The following is a 22,308-nucleotide window of genomic DNA, read 5'->3' on the forward strand; positions in this document are numbered from 1 at the left end:
TTATCTCAATTTTTGTATCTCTAGCACATAACATAGTTCTTGGCACAAAATACCTGGAAGCCTATCTCTTAAATACTGAATTAGACCGATAATAAAGGGAGAGCAAGAAAACATTTGCTTCACTTTATTCTCTTTTTGTGCTTCTTCAACTCAGTGAAGAAGAGAATAGCTCAGTTGGTGAACTAGAGGCTGAGGTGATTGTAGAAATGTGATAGGAGGATCAATGAGGTCTGCAGTCTTCTAAATTTAGTTCTATCTTATATCTTAGATTGAACAAGGTCATATAGGGTTGTAACCAGAAAAATAAATGAAGAGACTTTGACTTTGCTATCCTAATCTTTTGCTTTTTTCCCCCTGCTAATTGGTCTTTAATAGTTGACTGACCTGTGTACTCCCACCACACCTAAACCTATATTCCCACTTTCAAAATTTCCCATCCTACTTTCCCTGCTAATCAAAATATTTATTCCTTAAGTGCTACAAATTTCAGTCTTATTATCAGATTAAAATATAAGCATTACCAACAGCATCAACATTTAATTGGCTTGGGGGAAAGTTAGTTCTAGAGAAATATCAACATTCTGGTTGGATTTTTTAAATTTGTGGTGGGATTTACTTATAATTAATGTATTATGCTACTGCAAAAAATGTGGGACAACCCTGTGATAGACTACTTTTTATTAGGGCAAAAGAAGGAAGGCAAGGGAGAAATTGGGAGGGAAAGGGAGAAAGGGAGAAAAAGGGAGGGAAAAAAGACTACACATGAATCAGAAGGTGCCAAGATAACATCTACCACCTTTAGACTAACACCTGAACTAACTCCTTTCTAGGGGTTATTTCCATTTAAAAAGTGTAAATGGTTAATCTTTAAATGAGTATCTTTTTGTTGAAACACTTGGGTGAAGACATTTTTTAACTTATAGATTCTTTTCTTTCCCGTGTTCCTTGTCTAATTTTCCTTGTTTCCCAAGTAAAAATATAATGGGGAATCAACATTGCAGTCCTATCTTCTACTTCATCTAAAGCTCTTCCCACAGGAAGGTTCTGTAAAAACAAGGTCTGATCACTTGGAGTGAAGGCACAAGTTACCAAATATTAGAAATAAAGCAAAAATGAAGGACCTCATGTATTTCACAAAGTTTACTAGTAAGAAAATCAATTTTTCAATCACTGCTTAGGAGTATTCAGTCATTTTAGAGAACCATGATATAATTACTATCTACTACTACCAACCAGTCAGACTATTGAAAACCAGAGTAACTACTCAGTTCATTAACAAACTGGGTCAGATTCCAATTAATGGCCACAAATGAAGGGGTTAGCCATCTTACAGCCAATCTCTCTAACTGATTAAATCCTACAACATATCTCTACCAATAGAGTATGGTGTTTTGAGTCTTGTTGATATACACAGTGGAGTTAACATAACCTTAAAGAGAGAGGAACTGGTTATAAAAATATTCAGAGAAACATTTAAAAACATTCCGTATGTTAGGAACTGGACTAAATGATGGCAGATGGCACAGGATAGATCAAATTTAACTTAAGATTCATTTCACTTTCCTAAACATGAGCAAGTATCTGAAAACATGTTAAGAAAAAAGATTCTTACTTTAGATAAAAGATTATTTAGTTCATGTGGATGGAGTTTCACCACTTCCCCAAGTTGCTGAGCAGCTGCTTTTCTTGTTACTGGGGTGGTGCCAGTATCCAATAAAATAAAAAGACGATCAAGCCTAAAATGATTAAAAATAGTAACAATTATTATTACCTTAACACATAGTATTTGAAATCCCTACCAATAAATGAAAACAATATTCTGTAGCAGAATATATCTTAACAGCTTCGTAAGTGATCTGTAAACAATGCTTGTCTGCCGACTGTCAATCAATAAATACTTATTAAGTGCTAGGAATTGAGCTAGATGATGTAGAAATGACAAAAGTGAAATAGTTACTCGAGGAGCTTACATGCTTTCAGGAGAGATAATATGTACATCTAATACAGAATAAGTATTCAAAAATGGATAAAAATGGATACAAGACTACTAGGGAGAAATGAGAGGATGGATGGGGATCAAGAAAGGCTTCATAGTGGCCACTGGGCTGAAGTTTGAAGGGAATAGGGATTATATGAGGGGAGATGAGAAGAAAGCACATTCCAAGATAGCACAAAGTCACAAAGGCTGCAAATGCAGTGCTGTGCATGAGTAAAGAAGACCGGTGGAGCTGGACCATAGCATACATGAAGAGAATATAAAACACTGGAAAAGTAGAAAATAGGCAGATTGTCAAGGCTTTATATAATAAATATGTTTTTATTTGATCCTAGAGCATAAGTTCTTAACCTGGGGGTCTATGAACTGCATGCGACCAAATATATATGTATATATAAAACTGCGTTTTAATTTAACTGGTGCCCTCTGTCATATATTTTATAGTTAAAAACATTAAAAAAAAAAAGACTGGGGCAGCTAGGTGGCTCAGTGGATTGAGAGAAAGGCCTAGAGACAGGAGGTCCTGGGTTAAAATCTGATCTCAGCTACTTCCCAGCTAAATGGCCCTGGGCAAGACATCTAACCCCCAAATACCTAGCCCTTACCTCTCTTCTGCCTTAGAACTGATACTTAGTATCAATTCTAAGACAAGAGTTGTTTTTTTTTAAAGGCAATAACTTGGGGTTTAAGTAACAATGGATGCATGTATGGGGATGATAGCTCTACAAGGAAAAGAACACATATGAGTGACATTGTGAAAATAGAAGATCTTTCAATGATTCATATATATGAGATGAGTGAGAGTGAAGCGTAGAAGATGATACTTAGGCTGCACACCTGAATGACTAGAAGGATGGTGTTACTATTACTACAAAGAGGAAAGTTAGAAAAATGGCTAGTTCTGGGGGAAAGGACATAAATTGTGTTTTGGACATACTGAATGAGATGCTTACAGGACATTTAGTTTGAAATATTCACTAGATGATGTGATGTGGAACTAGAGTTTCAGGAAAGAGACTAGTGCTGGATATAGAGGTCTGGAAATCATTAACATAAAAAATGGCAAGACTCAAGGGAACTAATGAAGTCCTCAGATGAGAATGGAGAAAAGAGAAGAGTCCAGAATATAGCCTCGGGACACATCCACATTTAGGAAGCTGCATAAGGATGATGAACCAGGTATAGAACAGAGACAGAACAGTCAAAAAATGGATAGAGCAGTGTCCAAAAACTCCCAAGAGGAGAGAGCATCTAGAAGGAAAAAGTAGTCAATAGCATCAAATGGTATAGTGAGGTTATGTATGAAAGTTAAGGACTGGGGGGTCGGGGGGGAGGGGCAGCTGGGTAGCTCAGTGGATTGAGAGCGAGGCCTAGAGATGGGAGGTCCTAGGTTCAAATCTGGCCTCAGACACATCCCAGCTGTGTGACCCTAGGCAAGTCACTTGACCCCCATTGCCTAGCCCTTACCACTCTTCTGCCTTGGAGCCAATACACAGTATTGACTCCAAGATGGAAGGTAAGGGTTAAAAAAAAAAAAAGAAAGTTAAGGACTGAGAAAAGATCATTCAATTTGGCAGTTAAAAACTTGGTGGTAACCGTAGTAGCAGTTTTAGTTGAGTAGTAAATGGAGTCAGAAGCCAGAATGAAAATGAGAAATGAGTGGGAGGTAAGAAAGGGCAATAAAAGAAGATAGCTTTTTCTGGGAATTTTGTTGTGAAATGGTAAAAGATATAGCTAGGTTGATGGCTTGAGGGGAATGAAAGTATTAAATAAAAGTTTAAATTTTTTTTTTTGAAGTTTAGAGGACATGAAGCAGCTAGTTAGCTCAGTGGATTGAGAGTTAGGCCTAGAAATGGTCCTGGATTTAAATTTTACCTAAATTTCCTAGCACTTAACCTCCACTGCTTAGCCCTTACCGCTGTTATCTCTTGGGAAAAAATGCACAGTATTATTTGAAGACAAAGGATATGGATTTTAAAATAATAATAATAAGGACAGGTGGCATGTAAGCATGTTTGTAGGCAACAACAAAGGAGAGAGTGGATATATAGAGCTGAAAAATGGCTGGAGAGTAGAGAAAATTAGAGGGGATTGGATTTAACCAGATTTCTGAGACTAGAACAAGAAAGGAGTTAAAGAGTGATATAAGTGGCTTGAAGAGAGAAAGGGTGTGGAACAGATTTCCTGAGGAATCTGATAAGCAATTGGGAAGGAGCAACAGAACTTTTATGTATTCTACTGAACCAGAAGTATTTTTCCTTTTATAGTTCTTTTACAACTACTTCAATTTTATTTAATGAAACAGAACTATGAGTATTTAATTTTTTTGTAGATAATCTCTGATTTTTTTTGTTGGTTTATGTCTAAATTCTGATAATTTTTCAAATTTCTTGTTACCATTTCATTTTGTTCATTTATTATTTTCTTCCTTTTTAATCACATTGACTAAAGGTTTATCAAATATTTTTCAGTTTTTTTCAAAGAACCAAATTTTAGTTTTTAATCAAAGCTTTTGTATTTTTGGTTTCCAATTTATCTACTTTTCCTCTCATTTTCAAGATTTTCTTCTTTATTCCTATTTTGAGTGTACTTGATGGCTTTAATATTTAAAAATATATAATCGGTATATTAATTGTCCTATTAATGTTCTTTGGATTGGCTGACCTCAATTTACACACACACACACACACACACACACACACACACACACACACACACACACACACATTCTCTCTCTCTCTCTCTCAAATATTTTGTGTTTGAAGGTATGAGTTTCACAGTTTCAAGTTACAAAGGCCACCATCACTCCCTGGATCACTAGTCTGCTTCTTTAGCTAAATTTAAGCCAAATCATGTGGTGTTTTGTTTTTTTTGGGGGGTGGGAGTGGGTTTAACTAATCTAAAGGTCATTTTGCTCCTCTAAGATCCAAAGGTACATTGAGAAAAAATAATGTATAGTTTTAGATAAAAAGAATTTTTAAAATACGGGAAAGGGGGTTGATAGATTAAGAGAAGATTCCCAGCATTTCTGTTACAACTATTGTCATCTGATTTTGTGGCTCTTCTCCTCTTGTATACATCTTGTATATGTCCCCTTCTCTACTCTGGTACTGCCACCATCATGGTGCAGGACCTTGTCATCTCTAATTTGGACTACTATAACAGCCTGCTTGGTTTCTCTACTAGTTCAAATCTTTTTCTGCTCTTGTTCTTTTTCTTCCTTATGCTGTCAAAGCAGTCTTCATATCTGACCATGTCTCTCCTCTACTTAATAAACTCCAGTGGCTCCCTATTAACTCTAGGATCAAATATAAAACCCTTCCTAACCTAACCCCTTTCTACCTTTCCAGTCTTCTTATGCCATACTCCCCTTCCTACCCTATGCCCCACTTTTCTTTATACTCCTTTATACTTTGCTATTCCTCAACAAAACACTCCATCTCCTGACTAAGTAGATTTTCACTGGTTCTCCCACATGTCTGGAATCTTCTCCTACCTCATTTCTGCTTTCTTTTAAGCACTAGCTAAAATCCTACCTTCTATTGGAAGTGGTTCCCAACAGAAGTACCTTAACCATGTGATTATCTCCAGTTTATCCAGCATATATCTTTCTTTATACAAGGTTGTTTGCATTTGGTCTCTCTACTCTTGAAAGCAGAGACTGTTTGCTTGTTTATTTTAATTTGTTTTGGTTTCATATTCACAGTTCTTACCACAATGCCTGGTACATAATGGATGCTTAATAGATGCTTCTTGCCTTGACCCCCTCCCCATATTCTTTCATATCTATGAAAAAGAATTAAAATTAATTTAATTTTGAGAAATGGCATGGCACCTTTTAAGTTTGAGAAAAAAATAGATATAATGGGAAAAGAAAGGGAAAAATCAAAGTATAAGAGAAAACATAAGAGAGTAAATACAACTACTTCTATTCTCTACCACAGCTTTACCACTTTGGGACCTTTTTCAAACCAAAATGGAAAATTCAATTCAATTCAACAAGTATTTATTCAACATTTACTATATAAAAGCCCTTAGGATACAAAGATAAAAATGAATATACTCTGTGCTCAAGAAACTTCTACTGAACAGGTTGTAGAAGACTGTTAGAGTGGCATACACAAATAAGCAAATGTAAAATAAATACAAAGTAATGGGGGTTGGGGGAAAGGAACACAAGTTCCTAAGAATTAGTCAATCAATGAGCATTTATTATCAAGGACCTACTATGTGCTAGACACTGTACTAAACTCTGCAGATTCAAAGAAAGGCAAAAAACAGCCCCTGCTCTCAAAGAGTTCACAAACTTATCAGAAAGACAAAATAGTGTCTTGTGTAAGAAGCAGCCAGAAGGTCAATTTCTCTGGCCTGAAGAGTGGATGGGGTGGGGGTGGGCAAAGTATAAAAAGACTAGAAAAGGAGGTGAGGGCTAAATTATGAAGAGCTTTGAACATCTGAGATTGTGATCCTAGAGGTGAGAAGGAGTCAGAGGTGATAAGGAATGAGGGAGGAAGAGGCTGGCAATTATCAGACCTAGCTCCAGAAAAGTCACTTTGGCAGCTGAATGAGGATGCACTAGAGTGGGTGAGGCTTAGCAGGCTACTGCTGGAAAGCAATTAAGGAAATCCTCTTATTGCAGGTGGTACTTTAAGTTCAAACTTAAAGGCAGGTAGAGGTTCTGAGAGGGACAGGTGAGGAGGGAGAACATTCTAGGTTTAAATACTAACTAGTCTGCACCAAGACATGAAGAGGGAAGGCAGAATGTTCTATTCAGGGACCAGCCAGTCTATCAGTGTAGCTAGAACATTAATGAACAAGAGTGATGTGTAATTAGCTTAGAAAGATAGGTTAGAGCCAGATTATAAAGAGCTTTAAATGACAAACAGAAGAGTTTGTATTTTATCTTAGAAGCCAATCTAGACATTCCCTGAAACTTCTTGAGCAATGGAGTAATCTGGTCACACCTATGTTTTAGGACTACCAATTTGGCAGCTCTGTAAAGGATGTATTAGTAAGGGGAAAGGTTAGGTGTAGGGGAAACAAGTAGGAGGCTATTGTAATAGTTTTGATAAGACCAGTGGTGATGAGAAGCTGTTGAGAAGAGGGCACAAATGAGAGAGCTGCCTCAACAGGTACAGTTAGTAAGACTTAGTCACTGATTATTTATGATAGGTGAGAAAGACTGAAAGATTGAGGCTGACTCCTAGGTCCATGGGTGAACCTGAATGAATGGAAGAATGATTGGTGCCCATGACAGAAACAGGAGCTATAAGATCTGCTGTGGGCATTGGGAGTTTGAGATGATTAAAAGGTAACTGAAGACTTGGGAACAAATCTCAGGAGAAGGGTAAGGGGTGAGTACAGAAATATACAGAACCCACAAAGGCCTATGGGATTGAAATAAGAGTGTACAGAGGGAAAATAAGAGGGCCCAGACCTAGCCCTGGACTCAAATGCCTAACTTTGATGATGACAAGAGAAAAATATAAGAAAAACTGAAGGCTGGTGTCTACACTAACAAATGGCATGAAAACTAATAATACTACATAAGTAAAGGTATCCAACCACACATAATGTATTTAAAAACAAATTATCACTAGGGCTTTTCCTATAATATGGACCTAGTATATTATTACTTCAATATACATGCAGATGCTTTCTCAAACACACCAACCTTGATCCCATATCTTAAGCCTCAAATCCCTAATAATAATAGTAATGAAAATAACATTTCTATAGCATCTATAACATGCCAAGAATTGTGCTAAGTGGTTTGACAGATATTATCTCATTTGATCCTCACAACAACCCTAGAAGATAGATGCTATTATTATACAGTCCTTCCTTGCTATACCATCACGGCCTCGCTGTATCACAGTTTTGGGGTTTCTTGTTTTTTGTTTTTTTTTAAATCTAATTCTGTATCCTGGAGTTACACTTATCTCAGCACACTATTGGCTGATGGAATGAAAGGCAACCAACAGCAGTACTGTGTTCTGTATTCTGGGTGCTGATTGGCTCAGTGATTGTAGAGTAATAAGAGTGTGGAAAAGGTTTACAGGAGAGTGGGAAAGCTTTATAAAGCCTTAAAATACATATAATAATAAATATAATGCCTCAAATTCATGAATTTTCACCTATCGCAGAGGTCTCTAGAATGCAACTCCAGGGATAGGTGAGGGATCACTTTACTCAATTTGAAATTGATCAAAGAGAAGTTACGTGACTTGCCCAAAGTCATACAACTAGCAGTGTCTGGGGTGGAATATGACCTCAAGCTCCAGGACCAGTCTTCAATACACACTTTATCAGCAAGTTGCCTACTCCACTTTTTCCCATCTGCCAGGTACACTTCCTTTCTCACTAGTACCTTTCACCTGCCTACAAATATACTCAGGTCTCAAGATTTAAAGCTAACAGAAATCTATCTCTTGGCCTTTTTACCTCAATGAACTAGTTTCATTTCTCCTTCCTTTCAAAAATCAAGCTCTTTGATACTGCTTAGATTAAAAGGCTATGAAAAGTTCTCAAAACTCTTTACAACCAGATGAAAAACAGTCCCAAATCATTAAGAAGAAAAATTCAAGACAAAACAACTCTGAGGTTTCACCTCACACACACCCAGTAAATTCACAGATGAAAAAGTCAGTAATAGCCAATGCTTCAGGGTCTGTGGAAAAATATATACTGTTGGTAGAACTGTCCATTGGTCCAACCATTCTGGGAAGCAATATGGAACTAAATTAAGAAAGTGACCAAAAATGTCCGCAACCTATAAACCGGGGATCCTATTGCCAAGCAAAAATCCACAAGGAAGTTAATAGACAAACCAAAGTATTTATAGAAACTTCTTTGGGTCCCCCCCCCCCAGTAACAATAAACTTGATACAAAGTAAATGTTCATCAATTGAGGAATAGAACAAAGAACTAAGAAGCAATGAATATGAAGACTATAGAAAGCATAGCAAGATTAATAGGAAATAATACTAAGTGAAGTAAGCAGAACAGGAAAACAAGATAAATAATGACTAAAATAAGAATCCTTCTCTCAAAAAACAAAAACAAAAAAATTACTACTGCAGACACCTCAACTTTACTTCTTTATTCATTTGCAATCTAGATGAAAGTCACATCATTTTTCATAAATCTTTATTTTTAAGTCACCAATGAAATTGAGGGGATGCCCACAAAGTGGGAATGGATGAACAAACTGTGGTATATAATTGTAATGGAATGCTAATGCACCATAAGAAATGATGAGCAGGATTTCTGAAAAGTTAACGTATGCATTGTGAAATGTACAGAACCAGAACATTGTAAACATTCACAGCAATACTATATACTGTGAACAATTGAAGAACAGAATGAGCAAAGACAAGCCCAAAGAACTCATGATAAAAAATGCAATCCACTTTCAGAGAAAGAACTTCTGAATTCTGAAAGTAGATTGAATGTAGATTTTTAAACTTTATTTTCATATTTTTTTATTTTATTTTATTTTTTTTAATTTTATAATATTTTATTTGATCATTTCCAAGCATTATTCATTAAAGACAAAGATCATTTTCTTTTCCTCCCCCCCTCGTCCCCCATAGCCGACGCGTGATTCCACTGGATATCACATGTGTTCTTGATTCTAACCCATTGCCATGTTGTTAATATGTGCATTCATGTTTTTTTTAAAGTGTCTTCAACAACATGACAAATATGGAAATGTGTTTTGCATGACACCACATGCATAACCAGTATCAACTGCTTACAGTTTCAGGGAGGAATGAGAAGGAAGGGAATTTAGAACTCAAAATGCTAGAAAACAAATACCAAATTTGTTCTCACATGTAATTGAAAAAAGTTAAAATTACTAAAGAGGAAAAAAAGTCACCAATGATATCCCTATGGTCAAAGCCAAATCCACTGTTTCAGACATATCGTTTCTAATACCTGACAGTGCTTATTGCATCCTCCTTGAAACTCGTTTCTCTCTAGTTTTTTTTAAGCCCCTATCTTCTGTCTTAGAATCAGTACTGCATATTGGTTCCAAGACAGAACAAAAATAAGGGCTAGACAATGGGGGTTAAGTGACTTGCCCAGGGTCACATAGCTAGGAAGTGCCTGAGGCTGTATTTGAACCTAGGCCTGACTCTCAATCCACTGTGCCACCCAGTTGCCCTCTCTCTCTAATTTTAAAGTCACACTCTCCTGGTTTTCCTCATAGTACTTCACTGCTTCTAATATCACATAATTTAGGACTCAGAGCTTTAAGGAACTTTAAGGATCATCTAGTCCAGTGTTAAATAGAAAGAGCTACATGTTGACTTGGAAAATCACATATTCATAGTATATGTTTTAATGTATTTTTATTTATTTTGTTAAAATATTTTCCAATTATTGATTCCATCATGCTGTCTTTGATACCTCTGGTCCACTTCAAACCATTCATTTTACAGATGAAATCTAGAGGTTACATTTTGCTATTCAACTAATGAGCTATATCTCCAAGATCTCTTTCTCAAAGATTTATAAATCCTTTGATAATATGATTCTTTTTTTTCTCCAGTCAGTCAACTGGCATTTATTAAGTATCTGCTATGTGGTAAGTACTCTGCTGAGCACTGGGAATAGGAAGAAAGGCAAAAACAATTATTTGCATTAAGGAGCACATATTCTAAAGGAGACAATATGAAAACAAGTAAGTACATGCAAGATCTATACAGAGTAGATAGAAGATAATCTCAGGTTAGGAAATAAAAGACTGAGGAATGGAAAAAGGTTTTTAGAGAATGTGGAACTTAAGCTGAGACTCAAAGGAAGCCAGAGAAGCTAGGAAGCAGAGATGAGATGGGAGATTATGCCAATGGAGGCCAGCCAGTGAAAATGGCACTGACTTAAGAAATTCTCTTTGTGAGAAAGAGCAAAATCAGGGTCTCTGGACCAAAGACTAAGGAGAGGAAAGTTTTTTAAAGAGAGGAAAGGCAAAAAAGGGTCAGATTATGAAAAACTTTAAAAGTTCAACAGAGGATTTCATATTTGGTCCAGAGGTAATAGGGAGTTGACTAAATGAGGGTTTATATGGCCAGACCTGGGCGGCTAGGCAGAATGCTGGTTTAGAGGGCCTGGATCAGGAAGAATCATTTTTGTGGGTTCAAATCTGCCTCAGATACTTAATAGTTGTGTGACCCTGGGTAAAATCATATATCCCTGTTTGTCTCAGTTTTTCATTTGTAAAATAAGTTAGAGAAGGAAAAGGTGAACCACTTCTATATCTTTGCCAAGAAATCTCCTTATGTGGGGTCACAAAGTCAGATGTGACTGAAAACAACTCAGCGTCATGGTCAGACCTGCACTTTGTGAATATTAATTTGATAGCTGAAAGAATGCTGGATTAGGGTGGGGAAAAATGTGATGTACAGAGACCAACCAGGAAGCAACTACAATAGTCTAGGCAGGAATTGATGAAGGCCTGAATAGAAGAGGTGGCAGTGTCAGAGGAGAGAAGGAAGAAGTGTATTTAAGATGATATAAAGGTAGAAATGATAGGACTTGACCATTTATTGGAGTTAGGAAGGACACCTATACACTGCAATCTTGATTGGCCAAGAGGATGGTGATACTCTTAAAATAGTCTTCTCCAAGGTTCTGTCTTTGGTCTTTCTCACACTTCTCAGCTGTTTTCTATTTTAGCAATTTCATCTACTACCATGACTTCAACCATCACCTTTATGTAGATATAGCCCCAGGTGAAACCTGGCTTACAAGCTCTAGATCTTGGACTACAATGGATTTTTAAGTTCTACCTCCAGTTTCTCCAGCTTGAATCCACACTGACTGATTAGTCTTCCCCTCATACATAGCCCAGTGCTCAAAATCATCCAGTCTTTTTCCTGCCAAATAAACTCCTTGGGCAGGTATTTACAGCCCACTCCAATTTAGCACATCTCTACTTTTACACTACTATAATACTAAGATGCTACCCCAAGTTTAGCCAAATTAGACTATGTGTGTTCAATATCCCTTGTATAAATCCAGTGTACATCTGAACATTCCTCCTACATCAATAACTATTCACTACAATACCCTGACTTTTGAAATCCTACCAACTGCAAGACCTAAATCAAATGCTATTTCCTCTACAAATCCTCCAAATCCCCCAATGAAAACTATCTTTCCTTCCTGTGACCTTTCCAAGTACTTTGTATCTCTATTATACCTCTATGTTTGACTCTGTACCTTATAATGTTTTTGTTGTACAGTATTATACAGCTATAGTACACATCTATGGCATATATTTATAATTGTATTTGTAAATTTCTATGTCTAAATGTCCTATCCTATTCCCTCCTCCTCCAACAGTAAACTACATGAAGGTTGCACCATATCTTAATTATCTTTGTCCCTCTGTCCCAGAGCACCAGGGATAGCACTTTGTACACAGTAATATACTGTTGGTTGAGTGAAAAAAGTTGTATGGGCAATGAGTAGTTGGAAGCATTTGTGCTTAAGTACATAAGGCAAGTGGTGGGTCTGACCCATATTAAGTAAGATTTAATGAATAGTTGAATATACCTTTTCAAACACTTTATAAGAAAGAGAAGGTAAGCAAATTCCCAGATTTGAACCTTGGCCAAAAGTTAGTCTTAAATTTTTCAGTTTCTTTTGCAGAATTAAAAATGTTAAACAGTAAACATATATTCCAATAAATTTGATCACCTACTACTAATTACAGTAAGGTGTTACATACTCAAGTGCAATAAAAGGTTTCTAAGTGAAAGATTCTTAAAGGAAGAGTATGTGAAAAAGGCAGTATTTACAAACAATTAGTCCCTGAAAATACATCAATAAACATAATGCCATCTTTATGCCATAGGCATCATGTTTAAATACATTTGAAACACATATGCTCCTCTACAGAGCTAGAAAGGGGAGACAGGGCAGTACAGACACAGGCAGAGTGCACTTGGTTCACAAGAGAAGCTAAAAATGAATGGAAGCAAGGTACTTAAAATGGCTGACTAATATTGATAATGTTTTATTCTGTGCTTCCTATCTCTCAAAACCCTGGAGTTATTTTATTTCTGCACATACCAAACATGCTAGCCCATTTCATAAAGAACTATTTAAAGAGGTGCTTTGTTTTTCCTTACAGCCCATGAAAGCAGACACATTTTGTAATAATGCTCCTGTACTGAACAATGGAGAGGGAGAAATATGGGCAAATATTTATGCCAAGTTAACACACTTTCATCACTTAATAAATGAATATAAAGGTATCAAGAGCTAAATAAATAAGTAAAATCTTAAGTCTAGGATTGAACGTATCCATAGTAAATATATGTATGCTTTATAATATACTTTGCAGATATGACTTCAGAAAACATATGGATATTATTAAAATAAAAAATAATCATAAAATAAAATGTTTTAATTAAAAAATATAACTTTCACAAGTTGATGTGGCAATTAATACTCATTTTATTATACCTTTTAACCACTAGTCAAAAAAGATAATATATGCAAAATGCTTGGCAAACATTAAAGTACTACTATAGGTGTCAGTTATTATTATCAACCCAGGACAGTAAACTAGAAATAGCACTGGATCAAGAGCCAAGATACTTGGGTACCAGGCATAACTAGCTATGTGACCTAGGCCCACAACATTTCTGGGTGCACAACTGACAAATGATCAAAGGATACAAAGAAGCAATTTTCAGATGACGAAATCAAATCAATAATCATATAAAAATGTTCTAAATAAGTCTTTATTAGGGAAATGCAAATTAAAACAACTCTGTGGTACCAACTCACATCTGTCAGATTGGTCAATATGACAGTAAAACAAAGTGATAAATGTTGGAGATTTGGCAAAATTGGAACAGTAATGCATTGCTGGAGGAATTGGAACTGATCCGATCATTCTGGAGGGCAATTTTATAGCCCAAAAACTATGTATATACCCTTTAATTCTATAATACCACTACTAGGTCTGAATAACAAGATTATAAAAAAAGGGGAAAGACCTGCATGTTCAAAAATATTTATAGCAGCTCTTTTTATGGTGGCAAAGAATTACAAATTGAGGGAGTGTCCATCAACTGGGGAAAGGCTGAATAACTTGTAGTATGTGTTGGTGATGGAATACTATTATTCTATGAGAAACAATGAGCAAGATGATTTCAGAAAAAGCTGGAAAGATCCATATAAACTGATGAAGAGCAAAATAAACAGAACCGGGAAACTGCTGTACAGTGACAATACTGTACAGTGATTAACCATGAAAGACTTTGCTACTCTCAGCAATACAATTCTGAAGGACTTATGACAAAGAATGTTATCTACCTCAGAGAAAGAACTGTTGGAGTCAGGTGCAGATCAAAGCATACTATTTTCCACATTGATTTATTTATGGTTTTATTTGAGAGGTTTTGTTTTACATAAGTATTTCCTTATAGCAATGGCCAATATGGAAGCATGTATTACATGATAATACATGTATAACCCAGATCAAATTTCTTACCATCTCCAAGAGGGGGGGGAGGAAGGAGAAAGGAAGACAATTTGTATCTTATGTTTTCAGAAAATGTATACTGAAAGTTGTTATTACATATAATTTGGAAAATAAAGTATCTTTGAATAAAGAAAAAAATACATTTCTGTGTACAACGTTCTTAATGAACCACCTGGAATATCTGGAAGGTTAGCTAATTTCCAAGCTCCCTTCTATCTCTAAAGTTTTATCATTTATGATATGACTTTTTATTTTAGATTGTTATAAAAATTTATAGTTATCTTTACTTGTATAAAACAGTCCATAATTCCTTTACCTTGCTAATTTCCATAATTGGTAATAAAAATCAGAGGCTACTTTTAAAATGAAAACTCTCGAAAAGAGATGTTAATCTATTTACAATTACAGCTGTAAATAAGTTAGAAAAGTTCCCATATTGGTTAGTCTAAATCTTCTCAATCTTTGAACACCCAATCCCACGGAACTCCCACCTTCAAAAAAGAACCTAACCTTTTTTCCTCAAATCAGGACTTTCAAACATAAATTCTCCATCTTTAAATTAGTACATCTCCATATTCATTTTCTCTTCCTTCCTGCATTTAACCTATTCCTGCACCTTCCTTAGTCCATCAATTACTTTTCACTTTTTAAGATGTTATCCTCCCTCCCCTCAATACATCCAAAATTAAATTCACCAGTCTCAAGAAATGCCCTCCCATCCTAAACATCCCTATTGAGAGCAAAACCATCCTTCTAGTTCTCCAGACTTGAAAACTAGTGTCATTCTCAATTACTCACTTTCCAACATCTTTTCTCTGAACAATACCCCCTTCTTTCTGATACCACTACCCTGCTGATACCTGGACTAATGCAATCACCTACTGGTGATTCTGCCTATCTCAAGTCTCTTCCTAAGTAGAAATGCAGATGAAAACATGACTTATCACTTGTTTATTTGAGTATAGGATTTGGGGTTTTGGTTTTGTAAGATTATTTGCTTACAAAAATGAATAACATGGAAATGTTTTGAGTGATAATAAATTTATAAACCAGTGGAATTGCATGTCAACTCTGGAACAAGGGAAGAGGGGAGGAAACAACATGAAACGTGTAGCTTTGGAAAATTTATGTGTAAATTTACTATTGGAATAAAATAAAGATGAAAAAGAATTAAAAAAAAGAATAACTGAAGTCTCTAATCTCCATTTAGCAACAAAGTGATTTCCCTAAATCACAGGTCTAACCATGTCACCCCTTCTATTCAGTAAACTCCAGTGATTCCCTAACACCCCAAGGATCAAATGACAAATCCTCTATTTGGTATTCAAAGCCCGTCATAAATTAGCCCCACCATATACATCTTTCTAGTCTTCTTACAACTTATTCCTTTCAAATGCTCTTCAATCCAATGGCACTGGTCTCCTGGTTGTTCAAAACCCCTTCCATCAATTCTGGGTGTTTTCCTTGGCTATTCCTCAAACCTGGAATACCTTCCCTCCTCATCTTTGTCTTGGTTTCATTCAGGTCACAATTAAAATACCATCTACAGGAAACCTCTTAATTCTAGTGCCTTCCCCTCTTTTAATTACTTCCTATTTATCCTATATGTGGTTCATTTGTAGATATTTGTCTACTCTTGTCTCTTCCATTAAATTGTGAGTTCTTTGAGGGTAGTGATTGTCTTTTGCTTCTTTCTGTATCCCCAGGACTTAATGCACAATCTGGTCCATGACAAATTCTTAAATGCTAATTAACTGACTAGCTAAATTGGCTCTTACCCCTCTGTCTCCAACAATGTAAAGCAAATTTCCCTAATCTTAAGAATAATAATGTAACCTTTCTAACTACTCGCTCACTTCTCACCTTCCTTTCGATTGGGGGGAGGAATCAGAGGACAGGCTGAACCACACAGTTCTCCTGATTCCTAATAATAGAATCATCTCCTATTGAATTTTTATTTACCTTTCCATGTATTCATATATATATATATTCTCAATTACAGTCTTCCGCTCCTCTGTATCTCCCTCCAGCCTATAGAACAGTGCCTCAAAGGTATACACAATGCTGACTGAATTAGCATTTGACATGTAAAAAGCATGGTATGTAATCTAAATTGCAGATAAGGATTCAATTATCAAGGGACTGATATGATAAAAACAAATATAAGGAATTAAAAAATGGCATGTTATGGGATAGTTAACAAATTTCTGCTTCCTCTGAGAAACAAAATCATCTTATATCTATACCAGCTAGAACAAAAGAAGTCAGTAAGGTAAAAGAACTTTTGCTAAGTGTTGCAGAAGGCAAACTGATCAATTTGTGGCAGTACTTTAGTATTACACACACCAAAAGAATTAACTTGCTTGGTCTATATAGGGTAAAGCACTGTATCCCTTCAATGTTCCTTTCCTTTAGGTTGACCTTCCCTTTTTATTGTCTTAAACAGTTTCCTTTAGACACTGTGTTCCAACAATGGACTTCCTTCTGATTCAGGCCCATGACCACACAGTCCCTCCCTGCCTCACATCTCTACACAGCCTTGCATCCCAATACAAATTTCTGTTACCCTTGCTCCCTCCACCAACTAACTAGCTCTCTTAGTACAGGCCTGCTTTCTTCTCTGTATGTTCCACCTATGTGGTGGTCTTATTTGTCACAATGGAGAGAAGTGAGGACATTTTTGAGGAACTTTTTCCAGACCTTCTGGCTCAAAGTCCTATTTGGTGGTCTATCATTACTTTCTCCAAAACAAAAAACCGATAAGGTTACCAAAGAAATGGAAGATAATAGAAAAAACATGAGATCTAGGGCTAAACAAGTACTCTGACCTGCTGCACAAAGGACAAACTGTCAGGCAATGAGGTTCAGTGTGGCAAGCAGGTTTAGCAGCAAGACTAGGTTCCAGCATAAGAGTTTCCAGAGAAATGGAAAGGAAGGAAAAAGGACATGTGGCAATGGGACAGAGTCAGTGTTAAGTTTGACTGTGGTCAGAAAAGGACCCTGGTGGATGTATGAAAGGTCAGACAATAAAGGAAAAATTAAAGGAAGGCAAGCTGATTGTGGGAACATAGTACTTATCAAGAAGGCTCCTTCTGACTAAATCTTCTCTTTAACAAAACTAGCTGGAAAGCCATTTCTAGGAATGATGGACATATGGGGGGGGGGGGAGGTAAAAGATGCAAAATTAAATAAAAGGTACTAAAATTAGAGAAGGAAAGATTTGTACAACTCAATAAGAAAACAGTCAATTGTATTTTGTCAATATTCACTAGTTATGAATTTCTATTGTGCTAATATTATCTGGTCTACTTCACATCAAATAGGCATCACTTAAGTCATAAGTATAAATTCATGATTATTCAAAAAAAAAGATAAGACTGAGAGAAATCTCACCCACTTATATAACTAGGTAAGAAATGTTCTAGATTGCTATTTAGCAAGCAACAAGAACTCACCAAGCATTTTACAAAGTGACAAAAGGAAAAAATGAGGGAAGGGAATAAGCATTTACATGGTGCCTACACTGTACCAGGCATTGTGGTAAGCACTTTTACAAGTATTCTCTCATTTGATCCTCAAAATACCCCTAGAGATAAGTGCTATTATCACTCCCATTTTACCACTGAGGAAACTGAGACAGGGACAAGTCAAATGACTTATCCAGGGTCTCATGGCTAGTAAGGCTGAATTTGCACTCAAGTCTCCCTGACTCCAGGTCCACATTCTACTTTGTGGGCCATAAACATCCTATGACTATATTAAATAGAATAGGTAAGACATGATTTCACAGTTTATAAACTAATTGACATTCTCAGAATAATGTATTTCTCTGGAAAACTGTCAGAGTAACAAATAACAATATATCCAACACAAAGCCTGGTTCCATGGGTTTATATCTTGTTCTAGCACAGCCAAACTTTGAGCCTGTGATTTAAAGTGAAAAGCTTTTTCAATTGCAAGAGAAAATACTGCAGAATGAGGAAACAGGAAAGCTAAAGATACAAAGAGGCTACCCACTGGGATTAAAACTCAAAAGAGACAAAGGAACCTAGGGAAAGTTCAATTTACATGGGTGAATCTTTTCTACAATGCCTCAGAGACCTTTCCTTATCTCTCTCTACAGGCAAATCTTTTCAGTTTTAAACCCTTAAAAAATTCATTCTCTTCCTTTTGGGTTCTATGATAGATTAGTGGTACAATGAGGAGAGCTCTAGATATGGAGTAAGCACATATTTCCCAGGATCTTTATGAGGATCAAATGAGATATTTATGAAGTAGCACAGTATCTGGAATATAGTAGGTGCTTAGCAAATGCTTGTTTCTTTCTGTCTTTCTTTCCTTCCTACTAGAAAGTATATTCAGTAACCACAAGCAACCTTTGCTTCTAGTCAAAATTATGAGTTTCTTTGCTAAGTTTCCCAGGACAATCAGCTAGGAAACTTCACATCTGGAAATCTCTATTGGAAAAAATCTCCCAGTTTAATCTAACAATTTTCTGAAATACCACCAAAGTAGTCTAATTAGTCCTCCTAAGAAAGCCCATGGGCATATATAAGAACTTTCTACCACTCTCCTGGAGGTAAAGTCCAAGCACTCAGTTGTCACTGAAATTTCTTCTAGTTAATTACATCACTTCCAAAATTTCAGCAAATACATGACTATTTCATAAGCCCAGAAAATGGTTTCTAAAACAAACAAATTACCATAAATTGAATCAGGATATTTTATAAATGTTCTTAGGGACACACGAATTTTTACCACTTGGGCAAACTTAAAAAAAAAAATCACAAAACTCACATTCATCATTTAAAAAAAATGTTATAAACTATATTCGTATTTGACATAGTAGGTATCTAGATATAAAGAAACTTATAATTACAAGAATTCTAACATATCCACTATAGCTTTGTGACTGCACAAAGAAGAATTAGGTACAAAAAAAAATGAATACAGTAATAAAGATGTCAAAGACTGATTCTTCTTAGAAGAAGCAAAAAACTGACATGATCCCTACCTGAAAGAGAAAACTAGGACACTGATAAGAAGAAAACAAATTGGTACATATTAAACAGAATATAAAAAACTATGTAACTATAGCCAACTCTCATATAAAAAGCAGGTAAAAGTAACATAGAACAATCTAAAATCACTCATTTGGTTTGAGAACAGAATCAAAAAGATACTCATGCCTAGATGTAAACTCATCACTTTCCTAAATTGGCACTGGCCTCTGAGTTTGCTTCTATCTCACTAAATACAGGACATAGCTTTAGTATAGAAGATCTGGAGGATAACAAAGTGTCATATTAATCTGTAGATAAATGAAATGTAACTGAATAAAGTCCATAACTGTCTATTGCATTACTTTGATACTTTAAAATACTGCAAAATTTTTAGCAAAGACAATGACAATATTTACTTGGTTTTTATGTGAAAAATTTTGCTTCCAAGGAATTACTAGTCAGGCTCAAAACTTTACTGAAGTCTACTAGAAGACCCAGCATCTCACATCATATTCCAAGAATACAGTAAACATACGTACATGATTTAAACATAAAAGATAGTGAAAGCAAATTCAAGGAGCATAGAACAGTTTACCTGTCAGATCTATGGAGAGGGGAAGAATTTATAACCAGATAAAGAACATTATGAGATATAAAATGGGTAGTTTTGATTACATTAAATCTAAAAGTCTTTGAACAAACAAAACCAGTGCAACCAAGATTAGAAGGAAAGCAGAAAGCTGAGGGAAAATTTAGAGCAAATATCTCTGATAAAAGTCTCATTTCTCAAATATATAATTGAAAAAATGGAGTCAAATTTGTAAGAAAACAAGTCATGGGGGCAACTGGGTAGCTCAGTGGATTGAGAGCCAGGCTTAGAGACAGGAGGTCCTAGGTTCAAATCTGGCCTCAGATACTTCCCAGCTGTGTGACCCTGGGCAAGTCACTTGACCCCCATTGCCTAGCCCTTACTGCTCTTCTGCCTTGGAGCCAATACACAGTATTGACTCCAAGATGGAAGGTAAGGGAAAAGAAAAGAAAAGAAAAGAAAAGAAAAGAAAAGAAAAGAAAAGAAAAGAAAAGAAAAGAAAAGAAAAGAAAAGAAAAGAAAAGAAAAGAAAAGAAAAGAAAAGAAAAGAAAAAAGGTCATTCTCCAATTGACAAATGGTTAAAAGATATGAAGAGGCAGTTTCCAGAAGAAGAAATCAATATGATCACATGATAAAAATGCTCTAAATCACTACTGATTAGGAAAATGCAAATTAAAATTATTCTGAGGTTCTACCTGACACCTATCAGATTAGCTAATATGACCCAAAAAGAAAATGATAAATGTTGGAGAGGATGTAGGAAATGCACTGTTGGAGTTGTGAACTGATGCAACCATTCTGGAGAGCAATTTGGAACTATGCCCAAAAGCAATGGAATGGCAGAACAAGTTATAGTATATGATTGTAACGGCATATTATTGCATCATAAGAAATGAGCAGAAAGCTTTCAGAAAAACCTAAAAAGACTTACATGAACTGATTAAAAATGAAGTGTTCAGAACCAGGAGAAATTATACAAATAACAGCAAATATGATCTAATGAACAACTGTCGAGGACTTGGATATTCTTAATACAAGGATCCAAGACAATCTCAAAAAATTTGTGATGAAAAATGCTATCCACCTTCAGAGAAAGAACTGATGGAGTATAAATATAGATGAAAGCATTATATATTTTCCCTTCATCCTCTGAGTTGTTTTTAAGTTTTACATATATCTTCTTCCCTAATACTACCAATATGGAAATATGTTTTACATGCTCATGTATGTATAATCTATACAAAATTGCTTACCAAATCCGGGAGGAGAGAAAGGGAATATGTAATTCAAAGTTTTAGAAAAGGAATATTAAAAATTGTTATCACATGTAATTGGGAAAAAATAAAATATAATATAAAAGAAAAATACTAGAAAATTTTTCACTGTCTAATTTATGGCGAAATCATCAATGTCATTAAAGCAAGAAGAATCCTTGGGAAACAAACAATTTAATATTTACTTTAAATAAATAAAAATACTATGCAGTTTCCTTTCAATTAGGAACACTAAATACCAAAATAATTTTTATTTGACCATGGCAAATATTACATTGCCCTTTTCATAAACAGTATTACCTTCTTCAGTTTGCTCAAGTTAATATTAAAATTAGGCTGTGTTCCCTAAGCATACAACACCAACTAAAGGATGAAGGAAGGCAGCTCAGAAAACATGCTGAGTAGTAGAGAAAAGGTCAGGGATTAAAATTTTGCAATGGATAATTCATAAAGTGCATCTACACATGGATAACCTTTTTATTTTATTAGTGGTAAGGAGGAAGAAGAAGAGAGAAGTCAACTGAGTCTGCCTATCTCACTTGGGCCATAATTGCAGCAGCCAATCACAGGGCAAATCCTTCTGCCAATCAGCTCAGAAAATTTGGACCTGCTTATTTTCCTTTCCAACCTAGAACCTAGAACAGTTTGCCCCTGCTTAGGCGGGCTGAAAGTATCTCATTCCCCCCACATCTTCCACTCTAGGGGCTTACCATATTGAGGCCAAAGTTGGTGTGGACACCAAATCAGTTTTAATCCTACCTTGGTTCAAAACTCCTGGATTCCAGCAATCTACCAGTTCAGGCCTCAGCCTCAGTCTCCTCTGCAGTAGGTTTTGGAGACTTATGTCACCACACCCAGCTTTTCCCTCCATCCAATCACATGGGTAATTCTACAATTTGACATTAGAATAGTATTTCATTTGAACCCAGAAAGGCCTGTA

The 22,308-nt window shown here is 35.8% G+C and overlaps 1 protein-coding gene across 3 annotated transcripts in view; it reads right to left on the reverse strand.

Annotated features, from left to right (window-relative positions):
• BTAF1 (B-TFIID TATA-box binding protein associated factor 1) overlaps positions 1–22,308 on the reverse strand; it is a 118,524-nt gene that overhangs the window by 91,316 nt on the left and 4,900 nt on the right. For all 3 annotated transcript variants that reach the window (XM_007478817.3, XM_007478816.3, XM_056802583.1), the window contains exon 2: positions 1,613–1,736. In XM_007478817.3, the coding sequence (XP_007478879.1) occupies positions 1,613–1,736 (124 nt within the window). The remainder of the gene's footprint in view (positions 1–1,612; positions 1,737–22,308) is intronic.

The sequence above is a fragment of the Monodelphis domestica genome, chromosome 1, assembly GCF_027887165.1.
Source record: "Monodelphis domestica isolate mMonDom1 chromosome 1, mMonDom1.pri, whole genome shotgun sequence".
In the NCBI taxonomy this organism is placed as follows: Eukaryota; Metazoa; Chordata; class Mammalia; order Didelphimorphia; family Didelphidae; genus Monodelphis; species Monodelphis domestica.